The sequence below is a fragment of the Poeciliopsis prolifica genome, unplaced genomic scaffold, assembly GCF_027474105.1.
Source record: "Poeciliopsis prolifica strain line A6 unplaced genomic scaffold, Auburn_PproV2 SCAFFOLD181, whole genome shotgun sequence".
NCBI classification, from domain to species: domain Eukaryota; kingdom Metazoa; phylum Chordata; class Actinopteri; order Cyprinodontiformes; family Poeciliidae; genus Poeciliopsis; species Poeciliopsis prolifica.
The window spans coordinates 157,378-181,951 of NW_026562556.1; the positions used below are offsets into that span (position 1 = coordinate 157,378).

At 40.4% G+C, this 24,574-nt stretch overlaps 3 protein-coding genes across 4 annotated transcripts in view; 2 read left to right on the top strand and 1 right to left on the bottom strand.

Moving 5' to 3' along the window:
- Nucleotides 1–8,259, top strand: part of LOC129356625 (protein EFR3 homolog B-like) — a 9,878-nt gene extending 1,619 nt beyond the window's left edge. Inside the window, exons 3-23 of one of the 2 annotated variants that reach the window (XM_055026204.1) lie at nucleotides 2,125–2,201; nucleotides 2,281–2,408; nucleotides 2,479–2,629; nucleotides 2,837–2,958; nucleotides 3,288–3,428; nucleotides 3,516–3,611; nucleotides 4,199–4,277; nucleotides 4,353–4,488; nucleotides 4,561–4,713; nucleotides 4,789–4,900; nucleotides 4,968–5,019; nucleotides 5,559–5,731; nucleotides 5,851–5,926; nucleotides 6,045–6,206; nucleotides 6,284–6,415; nucleotides 6,486–6,553; nucleotides 6,628–6,761; nucleotides 6,858–6,946; nucleotides 7,028–7,076; nucleotides 7,152–7,258; nucleotides 7,880–8,259. In XM_055026204.1, coding sequence (XP_054882179.1) covers nucleotides 2,125–2,201; nucleotides 2,281–2,408; nucleotides 2,479–2,629; nucleotides 2,837–2,958; nucleotides 3,288–3,428; nucleotides 3,516–3,611; nucleotides 4,199–4,277; nucleotides 4,353–4,488; nucleotides 4,561–4,713; nucleotides 4,789–4,900; nucleotides 4,968–5,019; nucleotides 5,559–5,731; nucleotides 5,851–5,926; nucleotides 6,045–6,206; nucleotides 6,284–6,415; nucleotides 6,486–6,553; nucleotides 6,628–6,761; nucleotides 6,858–6,946; nucleotides 7,028–7,076; nucleotides 7,152–7,258; nucleotides 7,880–8,014 — 2,372 coding nt within the window. In that variant the 3' untranslated portion in view covers nucleotides 8,015–8,259. Of the gene's footprint in view, nucleotides 1–2,124; nucleotides 2,202–2,280; nucleotides 2,409–2,478; nucleotides 2,630–2,836; nucleotides 2,959–3,287; nucleotides 3,429–3,515; nucleotides 3,612–4,198; nucleotides 4,278–4,352; nucleotides 4,714–4,788; nucleotides 4,901–4,967; nucleotides 5,020–5,558; nucleotides 5,732–5,850; nucleotides 5,927–6,044; nucleotides 6,207–6,283; nucleotides 6,416–6,485; nucleotides 6,554–6,627; nucleotides 6,762–6,857; nucleotides 6,947–7,027; nucleotides 7,077–7,151; nucleotides 7,259–7,879 lie in introns of both variants that reach the window. The other variant, XM_055026203.1, reaches the window with a different exon arrangement.
- Nucleotides 8,260–8,355: 96 nt separating this feature from the next.
- Nucleotides 8,356–19,094, top strand: LOC129356624 (NACHT, LRR and PYD domains-containing protein 5-like). Its single transcript, XM_055026202.1, has 12 exons — nucleotides 8,356–8,992; nucleotides 9,208–9,385; nucleotides 10,634–10,735; nucleotides 10,812–10,916; nucleotides 11,782–11,871; nucleotides 12,745–12,823; nucleotides 12,937–13,147; nucleotides 13,610–15,398; nucleotides 15,486–15,659; nucleotides 16,333–16,500; nucleotides 16,649–16,695; nucleotides 16,780–19,094. The coding sequence occupies exons 3-12, from the start codon at nucleotides 10,665–10,667 to the stop codon at nucleotides 17,310–17,312; spliced, it is 3,267 nt and encodes a 1,088-aa protein (XP_054882177.1). The 5' UTR covers nucleotides 8,356–8,992; nucleotides 9,208–9,385; nucleotides 10,634–10,664; the 3' UTR covers nucleotides 17,313–19,094.
- Nucleotides 19,095–19,384: 290 nt separating this feature from the next.
- Nucleotides 19,385–23,825, bottom strand: LOC129356627 (desmin-like). The gene is made up of 8 exons (XM_055026211.1): nucleotides 23,763–23,825; nucleotides 22,565–22,848; nucleotides 21,995–22,055; nucleotides 21,696–21,791; nucleotides 21,432–21,593; nucleotides 19,971–20,096; nucleotides 19,707–19,894; nucleotides 19,385–19,621 (listed from the first exon to the last, which is right to left on the bottom strand). The coding sequence occupies exons 2-8, from the start codon at nucleotides 22,837–22,839 to the stop codon at nucleotides 19,552–19,554; spliced, it is 978 nt and encodes a 325-aa protein (XP_054882186.1). The 5' UTR covers nucleotides 22,840–22,848; nucleotides 23,763–23,825; the 3' UTR covers nucleotides 19,385–19,551.
- Between the last annotated feature and the right edge of the window lie 749 nt (nucleotides 23,826–24,574).

Below are 24,574 nucleotides of genomic sequence, written 5' to 3' on the forward strand. Positions count from 1 at the left end.
TGTGTGTGTGTGTGTGTGTGTGTGTGTGTGGGTGTGTGTGGGTGTGGATTATCTCCACTGGTGTGTGGATGTGAGCTGAAGGAATCATCCTCATGTATGGTAAGATAATATTCATCATTTATTAATCATAAATCTCATTTTTCTACATTGAGTTAAATTAAATTTATCGTTTTTTTAAATCCAACTCAATCTCTTTATTAATTACATATTTTATAAATAATGTTTCATATTTCTAAAGGTTGTTTCCTCATATTTAGAGTAATGATGGTGTTTTAGTCACATCTCTCTTTCAGATTAAACAACTGTTATTTGTAGAAGAAATAAAATGTCAAATGAATTTAGAATATTTTATATTTTCTGTTTGTTTCTCACCGTTTATCTCCATCTGACCTTTTCATCTTCCTGCTATCAGACGATTATTTTAATTTCATCTTATCAAACCCAACCGATCGGTTTGGAGCGTAATCATAATTCATAAGTTCCCGGCACAGATTCCAGTCTTTATCCTCGTCCAATAATCCTAACATTATAACTCATAACTCTGACCTAACATGTTTCTGTTCACAAAGAACTGATGGATTCATTGATTTCATTGGTATTTATATCTATTAATAACTTATTGATTGGTTTGGTTTCAGACCTGAAAATAAAAAACTCGTTTATTTTAATAAAGTGATTCTGACCCCTTTATTTCACTTCTGGTGCTGAACAAACAGAATGAAAGTATCAAAAATCTACAAACTGCATTTATTGTGGGATGAATTAATAACAGTTATAGATTTGAACAAAATGCAGATTGAACTTTTCTAAACATCATTTTGCATGAGACTCCTTCAGGTTCTCCATTCTGAGGAAAAAGTTTGAAAAAGTCTGGAATTGTAAAATATAACGCAGCTAAAACTGAACATAGTAGATATTGAGCTTTAATGAATTAACTTTTAAGACTTTAAGCCCATTTTTATATAAATAAAAACAGAATGTAAACTTTAATCAGAGCAAATGCAGGTCAGTAATAATCTAGATCACGATGTGAGTCATATTTTCATGTTAAACATTCTGCTGTTACACTCCAACTATTTAGTTTTTGCAGCTATTAACTTGTTTTCTTCTTTGGAAAAATCTTTTTCTTTCCAAACAAGTTGCTCCTGGTCTTTTATTTTACCAGAAAGTTCTGTTTTTACTGCAGGTTTTATGTGAGAAGCAGCTCGGCTCGCTCAGCCGTTATGGTTGGATTTAAACTGAATCCAGTAATTCTCCAGATTATGCAGAGCTGATTACAGGCATGTTTCTGGTTCTGAGGTCCAAACAGGTCACATGTCCAGTTGTGTGTGTAGAACCGCGCTCTGGACTCTTTAAGCTCTTTTGATGGAAAACAATAAGAGTATAAAGACGTTATGCAACGAGCAGCAGCAGCAGTGGGATTAACTGCCGAGACGCAGCGTTACTGCGGCGCGGCCCGGTTCCGTCCATCTGGACCCACAACATGAAGGATTAAGGTGGAGAAGTGGGGATTCCTGACGGTGACGCTTTGACAACCTTTTAATCCCTGAAACTCACCATGACAGATTAAAGATTAAAGCCAGCAGACGCTCTGATGCCCCCTTCTGGCTGAGTAGAGAACTGATGTCTGGGAGTTTGTAGCATCTAGTTACATTTACTTAATTATTTGAAACAAAATTTACCTTTAAGAGTATTTTTAGTGCGCAGTAATTTGAGTAATTATTTAATAAAGCATTTCTACTTTTACTTGAGTAAAATTTCTGGATTTTCTACCCATTGACTGAAAAACAAACTTGTTTTAATAATTCAGCAGACACACCTGCTGCTTTTATTAAAGTGTTTTTATTGAAAGAAGCTAATTTGGAAAAAAACAAATTTTGTCTGTTATTTGTCTTCCTTATATGAATTATTGTCATTTTAGTCCTTAAAATGTTAAAATTTATTCTTAACTTTGTATTCTGGTCTGTCTGATGATGTAATGTTTAAATATTAAATGACTGATAATTTGATCAGTCAGTCAATAATTAAGTAGATTTTTGACCTAATGACTTGAGTCATTTCTTCAATGTTTACTTTTCAACATTTTGGACAAACGTATGAAATCTTAATGTTTTATTGTTTCAGGTGTGTGTGGCTGCTGCTGGGCGCTGCGTCCGCGCTACAAACGGCTGGTGGACAACATTTTCCCTGAAGACCCAGAGGTAAACACACACACAGAGTGTTGTCCCTCGTGGTGGGGTCATGCTGGGGTCATGCTGGGGTCGTGTGCTGTGTGCTCAGGACGGTCTGGTCAAGGCCAACATGGAGAAGCTGACCTTCTTCGCTCTGTCGGCACCGGAGAAGCTGGACAGGATCGCTGCCTACCTGTCGGAGCGTCTGACCAGAGAGCTGAACCGCCACCGTTACGGGTCAGAACCAGAACCATGTGGGGTCTGGTTAGCAGTTAGCGGCCCGTTAAAGCAGCTGTTGCCGTTGCAGGTATGTGTGCATCGCGCTGGAGGCCATGGAGCAGCTGCTGCTGGCCTGCCACTGCCAGAGCATCAACCTGCTGGTGGAGAGTTTCCTCGGGACGCTGCGGCTGCTGCTGGAGGCCGACAGGCCGCACCTGCACATCCTGGCCACCGGCTCCGTACGAACACACACCTGACCCGCTCACCATGACTAATAAGGAAGTGACAGAAAATAGTTTCATAAAGGGGTTAATTTATCCATCCCTTCTGTGAGCTTTAGGCTGTGAGAGTTTTTAATTAATTATTGATGATGTTTTTAAATCAACTGATTTACTTTTGTTAAGAAATCTGACTTTTTTCAAGAAAAATGTTTGTTTTGGTTGCAGTTTGTGAAGTTTGCGAACATCGAGGAGGACACGCCTTCGTATCATCGCAGCTACGACTTCTTCGTGTCTCGGTTCAGTGAAATGTGTCACTCCGACCACGACGACCCCGACACTCGGATCAGGTCAGTTTCCAGATGCTCTTCACGAAACGTTTACAGTTTCTGCTGTCAAAAACTATGCAAAAAATGTATTCAAATGAGTAAAACTGTTAAATTATTAAGATTTTGGAAGAAAACATTCATCTGTAAAAAACTTTATAAATATTTTGATAATTTCTCATTTGCTTTTGATGTTCCAGATATCTAAAAAGTATTTTCTCCTCGTAGAAAATGTAAATATAAATATTTCTCATTGTTAAACAAATCCTAATTTTAAAGACAACTGGGTAACGACAGAAATCAGTTTGCTGTTCGGGTCTCAGGTTGAAGAAATGTGACTTTCTGTGGGTCAGGATCCGCGTGTCGGGGATCCGCGGCCTGCAGGGCGTGGTCAGGAAGACGGTGGACGACGAGCTGCAGGTCAACATCTGGGAGCCGCGGCACATGGAGCAGATCGTCCCCGCCCTGCTGGTCAACCTGGAGCAGAGCAACGGGTGAGCTGACAGGAAGTTCAGAGCATCGCCTGTTCTGGTTCCATCGGCGCTTCATGAGGATGAACCAGTGAATGTGTTCACCTGCAGCGGTTCTCCTGCTGAGCAGACGGAGGTGTGCTTCAGAGAGCTGCTGGGCCGAGCCGCGTACGGACACATCAACAACGCCATCAGGCCCGTTCTCATGTGAGAAACGCCTCACTGATTAGATCAGCAGCATTTCATCTAATAACATCGTTTTCCAGCCAGATCAGGAAAACAATCCTGATCGTTTCATGTTTTCTGATTAGAAAGACAAAACTTCAGGCTAACTGCAGCTAGTGACTAACAGACTGATGCCAGCATGAGTGTTACAGTCGCCACTGGATGCAAACTGTTTCCAACTGTCTTGAAATAAGACTAAACTAATTTACCTAAATTCCTACTTCTGTTAGCAGATTATTTCACTGAAAACAGAAAAATGTCACATAACTTAAACTAAACCATTACTTTTTATCAATGTTCTAGAATTGTCAAGCTGCTGTTATATTTCAAGTGAACTTAGATATTCAAACAAGATTATAAATGGTCAAACTTTGTTTTTGGATGTTTCAGTTTCTCCACTTTTTGAATTTGAAATTTGAGATTTTTTTCTGACTTAATTTATCTAAATTATAAAAATCTGAATTTGTTTCTGGTAAATTGTGTGGATCTTACTCCCAAAGCGCAGGTGTGTTAGCGTTAGCATTAGCGTTGGGACAGGAAGTGTCTCTGAGGGTCAGGTGTGTGTCCAGGCACCTGGACAGCCGCAGCCTGTGGGAAGGAGGAGGCTTTGCTGTTCGCTGCTTCCAGATCATCATGTTCTCCATCCAGGTCAGCAGAACCGCTCCGCCGTGTCGCCGTGTTTCCACAGGGTGGCGCTGCTGTGACCAAATGATGTGTTTTCAGTCCCAGCACTCCCACCTGGTCATCCAGCAGCTGCTGGGTCACCTGGACGCCAACAGCAGGAGTCCGGCGTCCGTCCGGGCCGGGATCGTGGAGGTTCTGTCTGAGGCCGCTGTGATCGAAGCCACTGGATCCGTAGGTGAGCCAGAACCGGACTCAGAACCAGGACCGGACCGCGCTCCGTCTGACAGTTTTCTGCTCTGTGTTGCAGGTCCCACCGTGTTGGAGGTGTTCAACACGTTGCTGCGGCAACTCAGGCAGAGCGTCGACTACCAGCTGACTGGTTACTACGACAACGCCGGAAAACACAAAACGACGTCGTTTCACGAGAAAACGCTGCAGGACGCCGTCATCAAAACCATCGGTCAGAGCCGGGTCTGATTTTTAATCTGAATTATTATTTAAACATTAAATGTGTTTTTGATTCATGCTGCTGCAGGATCCTTTGCCAACACACTTCCTGTCTACCAGAGGTCAGAGGTCATGCTGTTCATCATGGGCAAAATCCCAGTACCCGGCATCTACCCGGCCCTCGGGTCTCCGAACGCCGGGTAACTTCCCCCGTCCCTGTCCCGTCCAGCCGTTACATGACAAGCAGTAAGCGAGCCTGTGTTTCAGGTTTGAAGGCAGCAGGATGATCCAGGTGATGCTGCTGAAGTCTCTGCTGCAGGTGGGGAGCCAGGTTTAAATGATACTATTATTAATATCACTAAACAAGCTGGTGATGGCAGTACAACGTAGAAATAACCTAAAGTCCATTAATGGAAATGTTTCTTGTATAAACTCTCAAAACACTGAAACTGTAAAGTGACAGTTTGAAGCCTTAAAGCTGCAGTTCTTTAATAAATAATATGCTTTTAGATATTTGTTCAAACTGCCTTTATGACGTTAGCATAATGTGAGACTGAAAAGATCGATCTCCTTCCTGAGCTACTAAAACCAACCAGTCAGAGTCAGGAGGCGGGGCTTTGTGCTGTCAATCATCCTCATGTACTTAACAACTCAATGTTACCAGGTATCATCGGTGGACATGCTAACTAGCTGTAGTGTTGGCAACATGCTATGCTGGAAGAGTTTGATTTTTTTCACAGATTGAAACTGTTTGAACAGAAAGATAAAAAAAAATGTTTTCTAAAAGTTACACACTGCAGCTTTAAAAGCAGTAAAATAAAACCGAATATGGATGGCTGTCTGGTGGTTCCTCTTTAGGTTTCGGAGCGCTACGACAGCAGCAACCTGCTGACCGCTCTGCCCTCCTCCTTCCTGGAGCCGCTGCTGTCCTTCACCCTGATGGACGACCCGGAGATCCGCCTGCTGGTTCTGTCCATCCTCACCTCGCTCATCGACCGCCGTCACAACGCAGCCAGGATCACCGCGGTCAGGTCAGGAACGGCATGCCGAACACTGCCATCTAGTGGCAGATGCACGAAACCAGTTTGAATCAGCCAATTTAGCGGCAGAATGTAACTTGCAGTTGATTGTCTGGTTGGTTTGTGGACAGTGTGACGTTTGACGTGTCGGTTCTGGAGCAGAAGGAGGACAGATGCTCCCGACAGGACAACCTGTTCATCAGGAAGGTGAGAACGATGTTCATTCAGAATCTGGATGATTCTCAATAAAATTCATTTCATTACAAAGAGAAGAAAACAATAAAGAGATGAAACTTCCTCTGAGGTTTCAGTTTCTGCTGTGCAGCACGCCCAGCGGCTCTACAGACACGTCTTCCTGGCCTGTAAGGAGGAGTCCAACGGGCCGAGCCAGTACCAGGCGCTCTTCATCTTACTGGTTGTCCTCAGTGTGGAACTGGTCAGTGAGGAGGTTCTGGTGGACCTGATCCGACTCCTCCTGGCTCTGCAGGTGAGCTCAGATCACCTGTTGGGTCTCAGTGTTGCTGTCCTCCTCTCTCATGGACTCCTCTGTGATTGGCTGCTCAGGAAATGGGCGTGTCCAATCAGGAGAGTCTGTCTGTTTTGAACCGCTGCAGTCTTCACGCCGTCTGCGCCGCCGCCCTCCATGTTCTGTCGCAGCTCGGCCCGCCGCCGCCGCTCCATCAGCACGTCACTCAGGTCATCAGAGCGTAGAAATAAAGAGTGCAGGTGTGTTCAGCGTGTCTACTCTAGTTTTATATTTCTGCAGGTCATAGAGAGTCGACAGAAGGGGGCGCCACACCTGCTGCCCGAAAGCGTCCTGTGTGACCAACCCAGGTACAAAAACAAGCCAGTCAGACGACTTCCGGTTGGACTGATGCCAAGTAATAATTGATTGATTGGTTTGTCAGGATCCCAAACGGGGATCTGAAGGTGGACAAAGCTCTCCTGTTTGTCCAGTCCAAGATCTGCGAGGCGCTGACAGGAAGCAGCTACAGCGCACAGTGTGAACGCATCAACACGCCTTACACTCCTCAGCTGACCGGTAAACAAGTTTGTTTCAGGATTTTCTGAGACAGGAAATGTTCAGTGTGGAAGTCGGCCTGTGATTTGTAGATCTCTGACTTTAGTTTTGGTCCAGATGAAGACCGTCTGTCCAGGAAGATGAGTATCGCAGACACCATCTCTCTCCAGATCGCCATCGAGCAGGAGGCCAGCGCTGAGCCTCAGGTTTGATCCTCAGGTTTGATCTGCCTGTCAGTCCATCTGTTCGTCTGAACGTTGATTCAAGTTTCACTTTCTGCTCTGCAGAAACCTCAGACTGAGCAGATCACCTTTGAGACGCTGAAGAACACCATCGGTAAGCCGCAGCCTTTTACCTGCAGGTGCTTTTCATTTGTTTCTCTGTTTATCTGAGACGTTGTCTTTCTTTCAGAGGACAGAGGAGGCATGGAGGAGGAGGAGAGGAGGAAGAGGATGGAGGTGGTGGAGAGGTTTCAGACTGCTCCTTTTGAGGAAATAGCAGCTCTCTGTGGATCCAGGGTGAGACACTTGGTCTGCATTCACACCAGCACCGATCAGTCCGCTTTAACCCAACTCCAGTCCGCTTGTTGAGTCAGTCCGGTCCGGTTGGGTTGGTGTGAATGCTGATCAAACTCTGGTTTACAAACCTCGGTCTGGGTTTGGTTGAAGTGAACTCTAGTGCAGTTAAAATGCGCTCCACAGTCTCCACAAGCAGTAAATGGACTACAGCGCAGTGCATTCTGGGTAAATACAACCAAAACAAACAGCCAGCCTGGAGCTAGCAGAAGAAAAGACAAATAACTGCTAAAATCTGATGCCACCATTTTGGTTTCCATTTCAAAAAGGAGGAAGTTGCGCTCTCTGTCTCCAGAGGTTTTTTTATGTTGTTTCCTTCAGTGGTTCTTCATGCAGCGCCCCTAGAGGCGAGGAAGGGAACAGGTTCGTTTAGCTCGTTTGACTCTAGACAGAGAGAAAGGAAACTACAGCAGCTGAAAATGTAACAAATGGTTCCAATTTGGTCCCCAATCAAACCGAACTATTTATGTTAAAGCGTTTTTGGTTTTGGTCAGATTAGACACTTTGTTCAATGAAAACATGTCAAACTGTCTGACTGACAGACGGTATCGTCTTTCCCCGTAGACGTCTCTGCTTCAGTCCAAACTGGACCGGGTCTTTGACCTGATCGTCCGTCCTCCTCCGTCTCCGTCAGGACAGCCGTCTCAGCGGTCCACGCCCGTCTATGAGATGAAGTTTCCTGATCTGTGTGTGTATTAGAGGCCCGACTGGATAATAATGAAGCATTTATGTAGCGATAAAGAAACGGATCGTAAAAATGTTTCATTTAAGTAATAAGTTTTTTCAGTGACTTCATGAAAAAACTTTCTTTAATTATTAAAAGAATAAGGTCTGATTAAAAATTCTCATATAGTTTATTAAGGCCATGAATTCACAGTAAAAACATGTTTGATGTTTTAACCGTTTCTTCTTTGCCATTTTTTAAATTAAAACTTTTTCCTGAATTTATCTGATTATTGTGTTGACAATTAGTAGCAAAGCACTGCGTCTCTGTTTCTTATATATGTATTAATATAAGATTTATGACATTGTGTTGAAATGTATCATGTTGGAAATGTTATGCAATCTCTTTCCAAAATATTTCAAGTAACTTTCCAAATTTTAAATTCCTTTGTCTCATTGTAGAGAGTTAATTTGAAGTATAAAATATATTTATAGTTTACTGTTTAGATTCAAATGTTGTTTAAGTAATGAGGTCATAAATCAGAGGTCATTTTTTGACCTCCGATGACTTGTGTAAATTGTTTTATATTAATATCTCAAAATAATAATGGCACTAATAAAAAAAATGTTACTGCACAAAGGTAAACATTTGACACCAATCATGGGAGGAGGGTGGCTGATTGACCCTTTGACCTTCAAACTCTCATTTGTTGGTTTATTTATGTGTCTATTTCTTCACATTTATTATTAACATTGTTATGATCGTGGCACAAACAAGAAGCTTTATTAGATTTAAGAAGATTGAGGCGGAGGGCAGCAAACTTCACCAAATCGAGGTAGGAATAAAATCAAGTTTTTCTCTTAGATATTATTAAAGGTTTCCCGTCCTGGGGGGCAGCATGGAGCAGTCAGCCTCCATGCTGCCCCTTTAAGTTTCCACTTCAACAGTTTTACTTTCACTTTTACCCTCCTAGTGACGCAGCTGCTTTTCTCCCTGCGAGCCTCCAGCTGAAGGTAACCTAACCACATTTTAATGTTGTTAATGCAGTGAGTTGTGAAGAGTCGAGCTGCAGCAGAAACAGCTGATCTCTGCAGACATTCTGCACAGGAGCGGAAACTGGGGAAGAAGCACCGTTACTGCTGTCCGCCATGATGGAGCAGCAGAGTGCTGCTGTCAGCTGACTCTGAAAACAGAGACATGGTTCTTCATGTGGTTCTTCTCCAAACAGGGTTTCCAGATTTTGCTGTAGCTCCTGTTCAGCCTCCAGAGGACCGGAGAGGAGCCGCTGCTCTGGCCGCCGCCTGACACTCTGACACCGGCCAGAGATCCGGCGGACAGCCGCTGCAGAGCATCACGACGCTCCTGCTGTTTTTATTTACCCTACAAGTTATTTAAGACATCTGAAGGTGAGAAGATGTTTTTATTATTATGAGACAACGTAAAAACTGATAAACACGTAGAAAAAGGCGCCGCTGCGTCAATCTGCAAACAGGAAAAGCGTCATACGTCACCGATACGTTGATTCTCTAAGGGACTAAATAGTTTTTATCATAATAACAAGAGAAAAAAGCATCTTTGGATGCGTCATATAAATGAATCAATCGGGCTAATCAATAAATAAATGAATTATTCTGCAGCTCAACTTTATTCTTCAGAGCGACTCAGGTGAAATATTAACAACCAGGCGACCTTTGCTCTAATAGAATCATAAAAGTCTGGCTGAAGTTTTCTGGAGAGAACGCAGAAAACGAGCAGAAGTTCTGGAAATGTAACTGAATCATCTGGAATAATGTTAATTATAACCCAAATCCAGCTCTGGGAACAGAAGCATGGAGGTGCAGCACACTGAAATCCACAGAGGAGAGAGAGGCTGAGCCATAAAACTCTGGGCCTAGTCAAAGTCCACTGACATGCTGTGGGGTTGCACTCTCTGTTCTTTTGTAAATCAGTTTGTCCTACAATGATTCAAACAACAAAGAGATTAAATCAGTTAATCAAATTATAAATTGAAACAAATGTAATTTCCAGCTGCATGATTGATCATTTTTCTCTTTCTGCTAAAACAAAAACAGGGTGATAAAAGTCTTCAGTCTGGAGTTTGTGTCTCAATGAGCCCTTGATTTTAAAATATAACTGTTTACAGAAACTCCATAATTAATTTTATGTTTATTTTTGATGTTTTGTTTATTTATTTGGGGTATTTAAAATGTCTTCCAGTTCCAGTGTTAAAAGTTAATTAGAGTTTAAAATTTATTGATCTTTGAGAACAAAATCTTATCAAGTATTTTTGTTTAGTTTCTAGTGAAAATATGTGACGTAAAGGTAACTTTTACAGTAAGAAATATGAGCTTAATATTGATTAAAAAGAACTTATTGCATTGACAGATTACTGCTCTGATGTAATGAGAGAAATAATCTGCCAGAAGAATAACGTTTTAAAGAATATTAAGGAATTATTGATTTAAAACAGGCTCATGTTTCTTGCCGAAAAGTTACTTGTAAATTAGTTTTGTCTTAATTCAAAGGTACTAAGATATTTTCACCTGACATCAGATGTAGCAGATATAGAAAATGACTGCCAGTGAATCTGAATATTCACTTTAATTTCACTTTAAGTATCAGGTTTTATCAATGTGTGTGTGTTGATGTTTCAGATGAAGGTAGACGGTGTGTGAGCTGAGCAGGATGGATCAGGAATGCGAGGACGCAGTCCGTCCCGCTAAGACGTCTGTCAGCGGGGGACATGAGGACCAGAGGTGAGGTCACCGTCTCTACCGAGTCCTCTCCATGTCAGAGCTCTGCACGCTCATCACAAACCATTTTTATTCCCAGGAAGCAACCAGAACCAGAACCACAGACTGGATCTGGACATAGTTCTTGGTCCCTACGCAGTGACACGTCAAAGGGTCGGCTCATTGATTTTAAACAAAGCAAGAGGTGAGCTGTCTCCAGATGTTAGAACAGAGTCAAATGTGATCAAATCTAAAGCAATTAAAATAAAGCTCTTTATCAATAACTTCATTTAATCATATTTTTTAATGAATTCATTTTTAATGATACTTTCATTGAACAAAAAGAGGAGAATATAGCAAACTATCAATATGGACATTATTGGGGTTTTAAACATCGTTAATCAGAATAATCATATTATCACATGAATAATAAACGATATAATAAATCTAAAATTAAGTCCTCAAACTGTCCTAAATTCATTAAAAATGTTATTTGGTCTTGATTATGTTAAACACAAGATTCTGTCCTGGCAGGATTATTTCATCTCAAATATTCTGTTCATTTTTTATTGTCCTGGGTTTTTTCTGTCAGGCAGTTTGAGTAACAGATATTTTCATTGTATTTTGGGATTTGAGGTGGTTGATGCTACCGCTAATAAACCCTTGTTAGCTTTATTTGCATCTGTCATTGCATCACCAACTCATCCAATATTATCTGCTTTCTGTGGAGAAAAAGCTCAGCAATAATATATAGAACAAGAACATAATTCCAAGAGTTAAGCACGGTGATGGCAGAATGATGCTTTACAGTGTTAGCAGCTGGAGGAACCATGAGTCTCTGCAACAGTAAATCCTGGAGGTGAGCAGATGGAGAACACCAATTCAGTCCATCACCAGTTCAACGTATGATTGGCTTAGAAAGACCAACAAAATGAAGGCTATGAAGTGGCCTAGTCAAAGTTTAAACATTTCTGTGAAGCAAAATGGATCAGTGTTGCTGCTTAAATCTTTCTGAGTCATCTGGTAAACATCTCCTGCTGTCCTCACATCATCAAACCACGTTTTCACAGGAAGCAACCAGAACCAGAACCAGAATCTGGATCCAGCTCAGCCTCCCTGCGCAGTGACTCATCGAAGGGGCGGCTCATTGATTTTAAGAGGTGAGTAAATATCTGAAGTTGTTTTATTTTAGGTGAATATTAAATCATAAAGGACTTGAACATGTCAAAGTTTCAACTTTTAGATGAATATTTCATTTTTACCACAAAAGTTTTACAGTTTTAGAATAACATTTACCATAAAAGCCAGGCTTAGTTATAACATATGAGCCAGGCTCATATGTTATAACTGAAAGTGATGTTTTAATGCAATGAAATTGAGACAAATTTGAAGTCATGGATTTAGTTAAAAACAGTTCAGTGTCTTTTCAGTGTTTGTCAAACATTTGGTGGGAGTTTTTTCACAACCTTGGGACTAAAAAAGAAACAAATGTGTAAGTACAGTAGATCATGCAGGATATTTTCCAGCTTTAGATAATTTGACAAAGTTTGTTCTGGTTCTTCTATTCCATTTTCTTTTTAAATTTGTCCAAATGAAACAGAAAACTCATGTTTAGCACATTGTTTTTAATATGTTGATTCTGTAGATAATAAGACTTTCTCAACTATGTTTTCTGATCAAATTTAAAGAAATATTGTAAGAAAAAAAAACTACCAGGTAAATTGAATAAGTCTGGAAAAGTAGGAAGTTTGAAATGCAGAAACTGTCCATAAAGCATCAAGTAAAATATAGAGATGAGATTATTCAGTTATGTGAGTTAAAGACAGTTTTACTGGGAGCTACCGAGGACAACAGGTCAGCTGCAGCTGGACAGATGTAGGGAAGAGGAGGAGGCTTTAACTAGGACAACCTTAACCAGAGCTGAACACTACAAAGATGAATATTCAGTAAATATTCTTCCATACTGAAAGTAAAGTAAATAATCAGTTTGTATAATTGAGAAAAAACAATATCTGCTAATTGTTCCTCCACAGTGAGGACCAGCATGGCTCAGAGGTTCCCACTGGTCCGTCTGCACAGCAGCTTCAAACACAGCTGGACTCCGTATTTAAGGTCTGTACATCGGTTCTGTTCAGTCTTTGTAGACCACAGAACCTTCAGTCTGTCCAACATGGACCTGATGTTCTGATCCAGTCTGATGTCCTTCATCTTGTGTTGCTTTTCAGGCGGTGGAAGAAAACATGTTCACTTTTATGAAGGAAGAGTTGAACAAGTTTAAAACATGTCTGAGTCCATTTGGTTCAGAGTATTTGGAGAGTGAGAAGGAGGGTGAGGATGAGGAGCAGAGGAGGAAGAACAGAGAGCACTTACTGAACATCACTGTGAGCTTCCTGAGGAAGATGAAGCAGGAGGAGCTGGCTACTCGCCTGCACAACAGTAAGTGATCATTTCACTCTGAAGAGTCATTTCTATCCTCACACTCATCATAAACGGCTTTAACTTTAATCCTCAGCTTCTCCAGAATGTGCAGTAATGTTGATCTTTTTAGACGGATTTCTTTTTGGGAACAGAAAAATGTGTGATTTTAATGGTTTTATCTCTCACCAACTCTGACCAAGAGCTGACTGGCTGAGAGAGATTTATGCAAGAGAGTTGATTGAAGGCAATGATTGATCAGAAACCTGGTGCAGCTGTCAGGAAAAGCAAGTAAACAATCTAAATACACAGAGACGAATGAATCCTGAAACCCAACCACCCACAAATAGACTTATCTTGGCTGTTTTCTGTTGAACCAAAGAGTTGACTTGATGTTTTTAGTGAAGTGTGTTGAGTAATATTATTACAAGCATGGGAGAAGAGGTGCTAGTGATTTTAACTGCTCTTTTTTTATTATTTTAGGTTCTCCTGTCACCTGCCAAAGTAATCTTAAGGCAAACATGAAGAACAGATTTCAGCAGATCTTTGAAGGGGTTCCTAAACCTGGAAACTCAATACTTTTGAGTCAGATTTACACTGAGCTCTACATCACAGAGGGAGGGACTGGAGAGGTCAACCAGGAGCACGAGGTCAGACAGATTGAAACAGCGTCCAGGAAGCCATGTGGACCAGAAACGGAAATAAAACCAGAAGAGCTCTTTAAGGCCCCACCGAGTAAAGATCAACCAATCAGGACAGTGATGACCATGGGCGTGGCTGGCATTGGGAAAACAGTCCTAACACAGAAGTTCACTCTGGACTGGGCTGAAGGCAAAACCAACCAGAACATCCAGTTCATATTTCCATTCACCTTCAGAGAACTGAATTTACTGAAAGAGAAAAAGTTCAGTTTGGTGGAACTGATTCATCACTTCTTCACTGAAACCAAAGGAATCAGCAGCTTTGAATCGTTCCAGGTTCTGTTCATCTTTGATGGTCTGGATGAAAGTCGACTTTGTCTGGATTTCAACAACAATCTGATCCTGACTGATGTTACAGAGTCCAGCTCAGTGGATGTTCTGCTGACAAACCTCATCAGGAAGGAACTGCTTCCCTCTGCTCTCCTCTGGATAACCACACGACCTGCAGCAGCCAATCAGATCCCTGCTCAGTGTGTTGACATGGTAACAGAGGTCAGAGGGTTCAAAGACCTCCAGAAGGAGGAATACTTCAGGAAGAGATTCAGAGATGAAGAGAAGGAAAACAAGATAATCTCCCATATCAAGACATCAAGAAGCCTCCATATCATGTGTCACATCCCCGTCTTCTGCTGGATCACTGCTACAGTCCTGGAGGACATGTTGAAGACCACAGAGGGAGGAGATCTGCCAAAGACTCTGACTGAGATGTACATCCACTTCCTGGTGGTTCAGGCCAAAGTGAAGAAGATCAAATATGATGGAGGATCTGAAACTGATCCTCACTGGAGTCCAGAGAGCAGGAAGATGATTGAGTCTCTGGGAAAACTGGCTTTTGATCAGCTGCAGAAAGGAAACCTGATCTTCTATGAACCAGACCTGAGAGAGTGTGGCATCGATATCAGAGCAGCCTCAGTGTATTCAGGAGTTTTCACACAGATCTTTAGAGAGGAGAGAGGTCTGTACCAGGACAAGGTGTTCTGCTTCATCCATCTGAGTGTTCAGGAGTTTCTGGCTGCTCTTCATGTTCATCAGACCTTCATCAACTCTGGACTCAATCTGCTTGAAAAAAATCAGACATCTCCCCAAAAATCAAAAAGAAGAAAACATGGAAAACATGAGTTCATGCAGAGTGCAGTAGACATGGCCTTAAAAAGTCCCAATGGACACCTGGACTTGTTCCTCCGCTTCTTTCTGGGTCTTTCTCTCCAGACTAATCAGACTCTCTTGAAGGACCTGTTGACCCGAGAAGAGCCCAGCACAGAAACCACTGATGAAACGGTCCAATACATAAAGAGGAAGATGAATGAAAAGTTGGCTGCTGACAAAATCATCAATCTTTTTGACTGCCTCAGTGAAATGAATGATGTTGCCCTTGTTAAAGGAGTCCAAGAGTCTCTGAGCTCAGGAAGTCTGTCCACAGATAAACTGTCTTCTGCCCAGTGGTCGGCTCTGGTCTTCATCTTGCTGTCGTCAGAAGAAGATCTGAATCTGTTTGACTTGAAGAAATTCATCAACTCAGATGAGGACTTTGCAAGGTTGCTTCCAGTTCTGGAAGTGTCCAACAATGCCCTGTGAGTATGAGACACTTCTATTAATGCAGTAACAATAGACTGCTGAGTTGCATTTGGTGTTGAGTTACTTCTGCTGTGTTTTCTCAGATTAAGTGTCTGTAACCTTTCGCCAAGCACATGTGCGAGCCTTTCCACAGTGCTAAGTTCTGAGTCTTCTCACTTGAGAGAGTTGGACTTGAGTAACAATGACCTGAGGGATGAGGGAGTTACGCGTCTATGTGAAGGACTTGGAAGTGTACGATGCACTCTGTCGACTCTAAGGTAACCTTTCCTTCAACCTGTAATGTTTTTCTTTATGTATTTGTGTTAATCTCTCAAAGTACAATTTGGAGGAGATCATATCTAATCGCATTTGAAAGGGAACACATACAGTTTAGCTGCAGGTTATTATTGAATAATGTAATTTACATTGAAATATGTAAAGTGTGTTTGAAAGGAAGCCTCAAACAAAAAGCAGATTTGGAAAATCCACGGTGACTTTCAGCCTGGTCATAAAAACTTCCTTGAATTCAACCAGAGTTTATTCTGGGTGTTTATTTCTCCGGTTCATGCAGACGTCAGAAACCTGGATAAGATTTATGAACATGCTTTGCAGCATTTCTTAGGGAGAAGGATGTGTTTGATTGCTTTTCTGCTCTGTCTACAACTAAAACAAGAAATGTGCCTATAATTTTGGCTCAACACTGAACTTGCTTCATGTTCATGTTGGCTCCACCATCTTGTGATGTTCATAGTCATGAGAAGATGTTGGCATCCAGAATGAGGCGTTCATGCTCTTGGTGGAATGGTCTGGCTGTTTGGGTGACAGTGAGCTTTGGCTTATTTTGCAGTGGAAGTTTAGGGGTTGATCAGTTGTTCCAAATCCGAGTGTGTTTGTTTAATGTTGTGGATGTTTGTAGCCTGAGGAAGTTAATGGATCATTGCGTATCTGCAGGCTGTCAGGATGCCTGATCACAGAGGAAGGCTGTGCTTCTCTGGCCTCAGCGCTGCGCTGCAACCCGTCCCATCTGAAGGAGTTGGACTTGAGCTACAACCATCCCGGAGAGGAAGGGATGCATCAGCTGACTGCACAGGATTCTTCCTGGAAACCAGAAAAACTGAGGTATGGTGATGTTAGCTGCAGCAATACTGACAGCTGGTTGAGGAGAGAAAGCTGCACTCGCTTTGTTTTGTTTTATAAACCAGCTGCTTGAGAAGCATGTCATGTTTGCTGCTGGAAGATACTGATGCTGAAACCCTCTTCTGTTCAGGATGGAGCCTGCTGGTGCAAAATGGTTGAAGCCAGGTCTGAAGAAGTGTAAGTATGTTTTTATTTAATTTGTGCCATCTTTAAGGCGTCAATAAATGATCAATAACTGTATCTGCATTGTGCTTGTATCAGATTCCTGCCAACTCACCATCGACACAAACACAATAAACAGAAAACTGCAGCTGTCTGAGAACAACAGGAAGGTTACTGGTGTGGATGAGGCCCAGTCCTACCCTGACCATGAACAGAGATTTGATTACTGGCCTCAGGTTCTGTGCAAGGAGAGCCTTCCTGTTCGCTCTTACTGGGAGGTCATTTGGAGTGGGAAGGTTGAGATCTCTGTGAGCTACAGCGGAGTCCAACGGAAAGGAAGCAGTAATGACTGTGAGTTTGGATTCAACAACATGTCCTGGAGTCTGAGCTGCTCTGATGAGGGTCGTTATTCTGTCTGCCATGAGAACAAAAGGGAGTTCATCTCCTCCTGCTCATCTTCTGCTCCCCACCACAAAGTAGGCGTGTATGTGGACTATCCAGGTGGCACTCTGTCCTTCTACAGAGTTTCCTCTGAAATACCGATCCACCTCCATACCCTCAAGACAAAATTCACTCAACCTCTTTATCCTGGTTTTGGGTTTTGGACGGGATCTTCAGCCACTCTTTGTTAGTAGATTTTTGTTCTCATGGTGACGGAAAACCTCCAGATCAGTAGTAAACATGATTTGGTTGAGTTAAGAATGTAAAAATAAATATTTAGTGTCATTCTAGATGGAACAGAAAATGATGGTGAGCAAACTGAAGTTGTTTTCAATCATCTTTGATGGAAAATGATCACTTTCATTGAAATATTTGTCATGAAATAGGTGGGTTGTGTTTGGAGCTTCGTGGTGCATTCACACCAGGCTGTTTAGTCCGCTTTAATCAAACTCTAGTTCTTTGGATTTTGGTTGCAGAGATGTGAATGCGTAATCAAACTCTGAAGCAGATCAGAAAAGTGAAAGTGAACTGTGGTGCTTTTGAATTCATATGTGAACAAGGAGAGGAACAGATGATGCAGTTTGGATCCTTTGACACAGTTTAGTGTGAAAGTGAATCAGAATCAGCTGAAAATGTAACAAATTTGCTACAGTGAAATGAGCTCAGTTTCTTTTATTTAAATTTGGTGAGGAGAAACTAAACAAACATTAAAAATGTAATCGTCAGATACTCATAGTGCAATATGTTAATTTTGATTTCATGCTAAAGTTGTGTTTTTCTATTTTAGTGATAATCTGTTGTTCTGCTTCAATGAAACTGTTCCATGTGTTATAATAACTGAAATAGTGAGTATTTATCAGCTCTAACAGTATTATCACTTCATGCTCTCAGCAATCTAACAGGAAACAATAATCATATAATATAAACTGGTATCATACATGTAATCAGGCCCAAACATGCAGAACCTGGAAATAGACAGAAACAAAGACGAGCCTGAGAAAGTGATGGTAAAGTTGGAACTACAGCTGGAGCAGAATAAACATATTTTAATATTATCCAGCAAAAAAATGATTTTTAAAAGAAAACTACTTGGAAGTAAAGTGCACTTATTTTAACAAATATATTTTGTAATATTTACAGTAATTGTAACTTTTAAAACTTTTTAAAAAGTTTTATTTCACAGATGAAATAAAGAATTTCTCACAAACCGACCAGAATCATCAGATTCTTGAGATTTTCTCATCTTTGGGAAGATTTTATTACTAACTTCAGTTTCATACATTTTTATGAAACGGTAAAGAATGTATAAAATTCATCACAGGAAATACTGTACAGCTTAAGAAACAGGAGCTTTTTATTTTCTTGAAAATGTATTATTCTTCAAGTCTGTCTCCATGAGGAAAATCATTTTAGAGGCTGGAGTGGTGATCACTATGGAAAGGTCAGTCTGCACCGCTCTGATGGCCGTTACACCGTCTGAAACAGAGGAAGAGCCATTTGCTCCTCTTCCTCCTCTGTCTCAGAGCAGCGGTGTAGGTGGACGGTCCTGCTGGCATCCTGTCCTCCTGTCTCCTCTGACTCTGGAGGACAGAGTTCATTCACTGAACCTCTCTGACCCGGATCTGCCGTCTGGTTCCTCAGTGTGTCTGTGTTCAATTGGGCAGAAAGACAAAAACTAAAACGCCACTCAGAGAAAGAGTGTCATCGATGAGTCGTCTAATTAATGTTTCTTTTTGAAAGTCTAGAAATTATTGCTGTTTGTAAGAAAAACAACAATTCTTAGTATCTTTTAAAGGTGGACTCTTACCACTAGTAACATTATTCTTATGTTGTTTTAAATATTTCCTGTAAATAAGGTGGATCAATGAGTTATGCATGTTATAAATCTTTTTCTTAATTTCAAATCAAAATGTTGGAGAAAGTTTTAATAAAAAGTAGTAAAGCACAAACCTTGTGTTTGACCTTTAACATAATTGAATTCTTTTTCTCTTTCATCAATTTGTTTTGCATCAGGGTGGATCCTCTGGGTCATGAAGCTGCAGCTTTGGGTCAAAACAGCTTGTTTGACCCCTGACCTCTTGAGTTATGATGCTTAAAGGATGATTTTTTTTTAGTTGCCATATTAGTTTGTCTCCAATATCCTAATTTATTCTCGTTTTGCTCTTTGTAAATTTGTATTTTTCTCATTGTCGGGTATTTTCTCTTTGCTTTCACGCGTCTTTCAGCCTTTTGCACTGAAATGGATCTTTAAAAAAAGAAATGTTGCACAAACGGAATCAGTTTCAGAAAAGTTTTATACGCATGAATTCACATAAATCTCAATCTGGAGAAACCGACACAGAAAAGCATCAGTTAAAAAGTTTTATTTGACTTGAAGCTGTTTGGCGCTCAGAGTTCAGCAGAAGACGCTGTGCATGCTGAGAATCGCTGTCAGATCGGAGCAGGAGTTTGGGGTGGGGTATTCCCAGTAGGATCGTTCTCCTCTGGGTTCTTTAGTATTCTGCAAAGGAACACATCAAGTATAATTGTCAAAACTGAAGGAGACTAGAAAAACAGACGCCATCTATGGATCCTCCAAACATTACCTGTGCTCTTCCTTTTCCAGCAGCATCCTATATATGGAGATCTCCCTATCCAGATCCCCCTTCTCTTTCAGCAGGTCCTGGTACTCAAGGAGTTGGATCTTCATGTCGTCCTTCATCTTGTTTTTCTCAGTCTCCAGAGCGTCGATGGTCTCCTGAAGAGTTTGACTTTTTTCCTCCATTTCTTCAATCTATTCATAATAAAGATGAGATGATTTCTAAAGAACTTGGTGAGGACAAGGTAAATGTCAGAAACGTCTTACGTACCGTGTCTTTCAGAGAGTTGATCTCGCGCAGGTTTTTCTGGTTCTGGTTTTCGAGATTTGTGTTCCTCTGTTTTAACTTCGTCAGGGTTTCATTATTTTCATTTAGCATCTCTTTCATGTCTGACATCTGCGGGGATACAACCACAGGTGAGCTGTGAGTTTGGTGCCTTTGGAGCTTCAGGAAATGATACTTTCTAACTGCTATGACTTCAGCTTCCAGAACCAGTAGAAGAAATCTTGGGTTTGGGTTTGATTTTTATGCAATAGCATCAAAATTGTAAACATTTTGTTAGAGAGATGCATAAAAGTTGGTTGTCTTGTTTGTCCAGGTGGAATGGGAGGCAGATCTTGTAGTTCTCATGGTTAAATTAGTTACTTTGTATATTATATAATGCTTTCAGCAATAAATATGTGTTTTCATGGAGATGCAATAGTCTGTGATAGTACTTTAACTCTTATTGGTTTGTCTCTGCTGACCTCTAGTGGTCAACGTTTGACATGTTTTTAAAGGTGACCCATTATCCTTCCTTGGTTAGGTGAGGATAGATGGTTCTATGGCAGGTGGGCAACTCCAGGCCTGCAGGGTCTCTTTAGATGTGTTTCTACTTCAACACAAATAATGAGTCAAATAATGACGTCATTAGCAGGAATCTGGAGAACCTGACGGCACTGGAGGAGATTCAGTTATTGGATTCAAGTATGTTGGACCAGAGAGATGTCCAACATCTCTCTGGTCCAACATACACCGGCTCTCTAGGACCAGGACTGCCCACCTGTAGACTATGGTCTAAACAGACCATTGACCTTTGATTTTTCATTCTCAACAGTCATTCTTAATAATGATATTTTTGTCTGATTTAGGGCGTCTTGTGCTGCTGGCCACTTCCCCAACTCAATATGTGAAAATAGCTGAAAACAGATGCTCAATTGTACAACCATACATCTTTGAAAAGCAAAAGAGGAGCCTCCTGCACAACCAACCAGGATGTAGCAATTGTTGTTTGGATGGTAAGTCAATAACTAAACTCATCTTTTCCAGCAGCCATTGAAAAGCGGTTTGACAGCTGACCAAATGTTCTGTAATTCAAGTGGGGTTGCTAGGCAACGGGCTAGGCTTGGCTGGTGTTGCTTGGTAACCTGCTGATTTTTAACATAGCATTCTGAAGGTTTTCGAGACAATAAAAAATATAAACTTCAAAACAAAAGAACAGCTGGATGCTTGTTTTTAAAAGCTTGGTCTGTTTTTAGAAACAGTGGAAACAGAAATGGACGTTTAAAAACCTGCAAAATGTGAATTTTGCATAACAAGTCCCCCTTAAAGACAGTGATTTACTCCACTTCATTTTTGTGTCACTAACTTATGAAATATTTGCTCCAGTAACTGTAACTTTAAAGATAATTCTTAATGTACTTTCTGCTGATCATTCATTAATGACCAGTTCTGTAAATCCCCTTTTCCTACCTGGGATTTATACCTGTCCTCTGTCTCACTGATCTTAGCGTTGGTCGAGTTCTGAAACTCTGCCTTCAGCTCCTGCATCATTTCTGCCAGGTTAGAATTGGCTCCATCGGTCTGGTCATTGTTCTTCATCTCCTCGAAGCGAATCTGCAGCTGCTGGATCTCCTGAGTTTTGGCAGGACCATTAGAAAGTTTCCCTCAAATATTTTAGTTTAGTAAAAAGACAGCTTTACTAGATAATAAAAGAATAAAAGGATAAAAAAAAACCTCTTTATGGATTTTGTTCCGGAAATCAAGCTGATCTTGGAGAGATTTAATCATTGCTTCAGAAGCCTTGCTAGCCCGAGTGGGAGCATCCAAATCCTGGAGGAGTGGAAGGAAACATCAAGCAGAAAAGATTAAAGTTCATATTTAGAAACTTCAGCTGTTAATGTTCAATCACCATTTAAACCTAAAAAATGAATAAATAAAGATGTTAGGTTTCTATCCAAACAGTGTAAAAGGAAATTAACAATAAATTACTTTTAATTTAGTTTCAAGCTCTTAAGGATCCTTGCAGCACTAACCTCCTTTAAAAAAGCCAGTTTTTCCAAAGCTTCTTCTTTTTCCTCATTTGCCTTTTGCAGACTGGATGACAGAAAATATGTTCCCGTCATTCATCACAATATCAATCAGTTAATCAAATTTTATTTGTACAGAACATTTCAACAACAAGGCAGGTCAAACACATCAAAGATTGAAGCATTTTACCAAGTGCACACATCAGAATGTTGATCAAAGTTTCAAAAGTGACTCTGAACAGCTGGGTTTTTAGTCTAAATTTAAAGAAACTCAATGTTTCTGCTGTTTTGCACTTTTCTTTAAGTTTGTTCCAAATCTATGGGACATAGAAGCTGAATGCTGCTTCTCCATGTTTGAATCTGGACAAAATGTTATAGAATGATCTGTTGTTAGATAGTTTGGAAATCACCTTCCTAGAATAATTGACAGCAATAGTTGCTCCTCTAAAGTCATTTTTACCTACTTGATGTCAAAACAACATCCAAATTTAAATATCTCTAATATTGAATTTCAGAAGGTTTATTTCGATGGGTTTTGGTCAGTAATCCGACACGCCTCTGCTTGTGAACACACACCTTTCTTTCAGTCCTTCTACATCTATCTTCAAGCTTGAACTTTGTTGGCTCTGGTTCTTCACCTCCATCCTCAGCTTGTTGATTTCCTCCTCGTACAGCTCAGTGACACGCTTTGACTCGTGGCTTTTCAGCTGCTTTACCTCCTGCTCCAAGGAGCGGATCTTATCGATGTAGGAGGCCAAGCGTCCGTTTAGATTATGCAGCTCAGTTTGCTCTTTTTCGCGCTTGGCCACCATGTGTTTTAATGTGTTCATCAGTTCAGAATTGTTTGCCATATTGGAGGCCTGAAAGACAACAGGGAGTAAAATATGAAAAAAAAATCTGCTGGTGTACATTTCACCGTCTCCTACTTGTGATAACTGATATTCTTTGTTTGACTGCGGTCGGTTCTGCCATGTTTCTCTGACAGACTTGAACTGATTTTTTTGATACAGTCGATTGTTTTCCGACTGGGAATCAATCTGTGAAATGGAAAATGTTTTGGAGTGACTTTAGCTAAACGTGGTGCTGAGGTTGCACCAGCTTTCTCTTGTCTCTTTGCTTTCAGCTTTGAACCCAGAAGTAACTGTTCTTATCAAGCATTTGCTGTCAGAGTTTCAGTTGTTGCTGTTCTGATCATTTTTTGATCATTTATTACTGGTATTATTGTTGTTGATGTCTTGCCATATCGAGTTGAATTTTCTAAGTTGTTGGAAATATTTGTGGTCTTTCTGTCTTCACTTCTTAATGTTTTTATTTTGTGTTGTTCACATTTTGCCATGCAAGTTCATTTCTGTCTTCTGTTGGTCATTATATTTCTCTGCTCTTCATTGTCTTTTTTATCTTGCTATATTCAGTTAATTTCCTTGTGTTGATCATTACTGCTACTTAGGCCTTGCCATATAGATTAATTTATATGAATTGTTCAATATTGACTTTAAGGTTTTACCATATTTTCTAATTTGTTTGTACTTTTACCTGTTTCCTGTCCTCTGTTTGCTGAGCATTTTGTTTTTTTATGTTGATGTTTTGCATTTTTTAAAATCTTTGTTCCCTTTATTTTAATTAGCTCCACTAACATCAACATAATAATTGAGATCCCCAGATTTTAAATCAAATTTGGTTTTGCTAAATGATTTCCCCAACCAACTGGAACTGCAGGAGATGAATGTAAAAATAGAAATGTGATTAAATGATCAGTAAAAGCTGCAGATCTTACCGTTTGTTGGTCTAAGCAGAAACTCTCTCAACTCCAGATCATCAATGAGCCTTTTACAGGTTTCTCTCTTTTTATACAGGCAGAAAAAATGTTTCACCAAATTTTTTCACTTTCATTTTTGGGAAAGTTGTTCCACAAGCGGATGCTCTGAGCCAGGAAACAGAAATGTTTTTAAGAAGTTGGGGAAATGATTTCCTCCTTGGTAAAACACCTGCAGCTCTGAAGACATCCAGCCTTAAATATTTTGAATTTCTTCCTTTTATGCAAATCACTTCAGCAAATTAAAGAGATTCTATTCAATTTTGAAAATATATTGGTAGTTTTTGATAAGTCTTTCAAATATTTACTGCAGATACTATAAATACTGCTACAGCATTTTTGAACTTCAAAGCCTTTAAACAGAATAATTTTAAGTGTAACTCCTCAAATAAAATACTATAAATGTATATTCTACAGTTATCTGTGTCTGAAAATAAAAAACCTTTAATAGCATCATTCAAATTCAGCTTTGTATGGCCCCTGTTTTTATTGTATTTATTATTTTTTGTAGTTTTAAACTATTGAGGAACTGTTGCCATGAGGAAATGTTTGAGTTAAGAGAGTTCAGATCTGTTTCTAAGAAACGGATAAAACAAATCTGAACATCTTCAGGATGAGGTGGAGCCTCATTCTTGACATTCCTAACTCATATGAGGAACGACAGTGACATCTTTTATCATCACCTACTCTCAGAATTTATTCAACTTCCTTAAAAACAATTGGTAAATTTTTTCTAATTAACTAGTTCGTCCTGAAGGAGAAAAATTTTATAT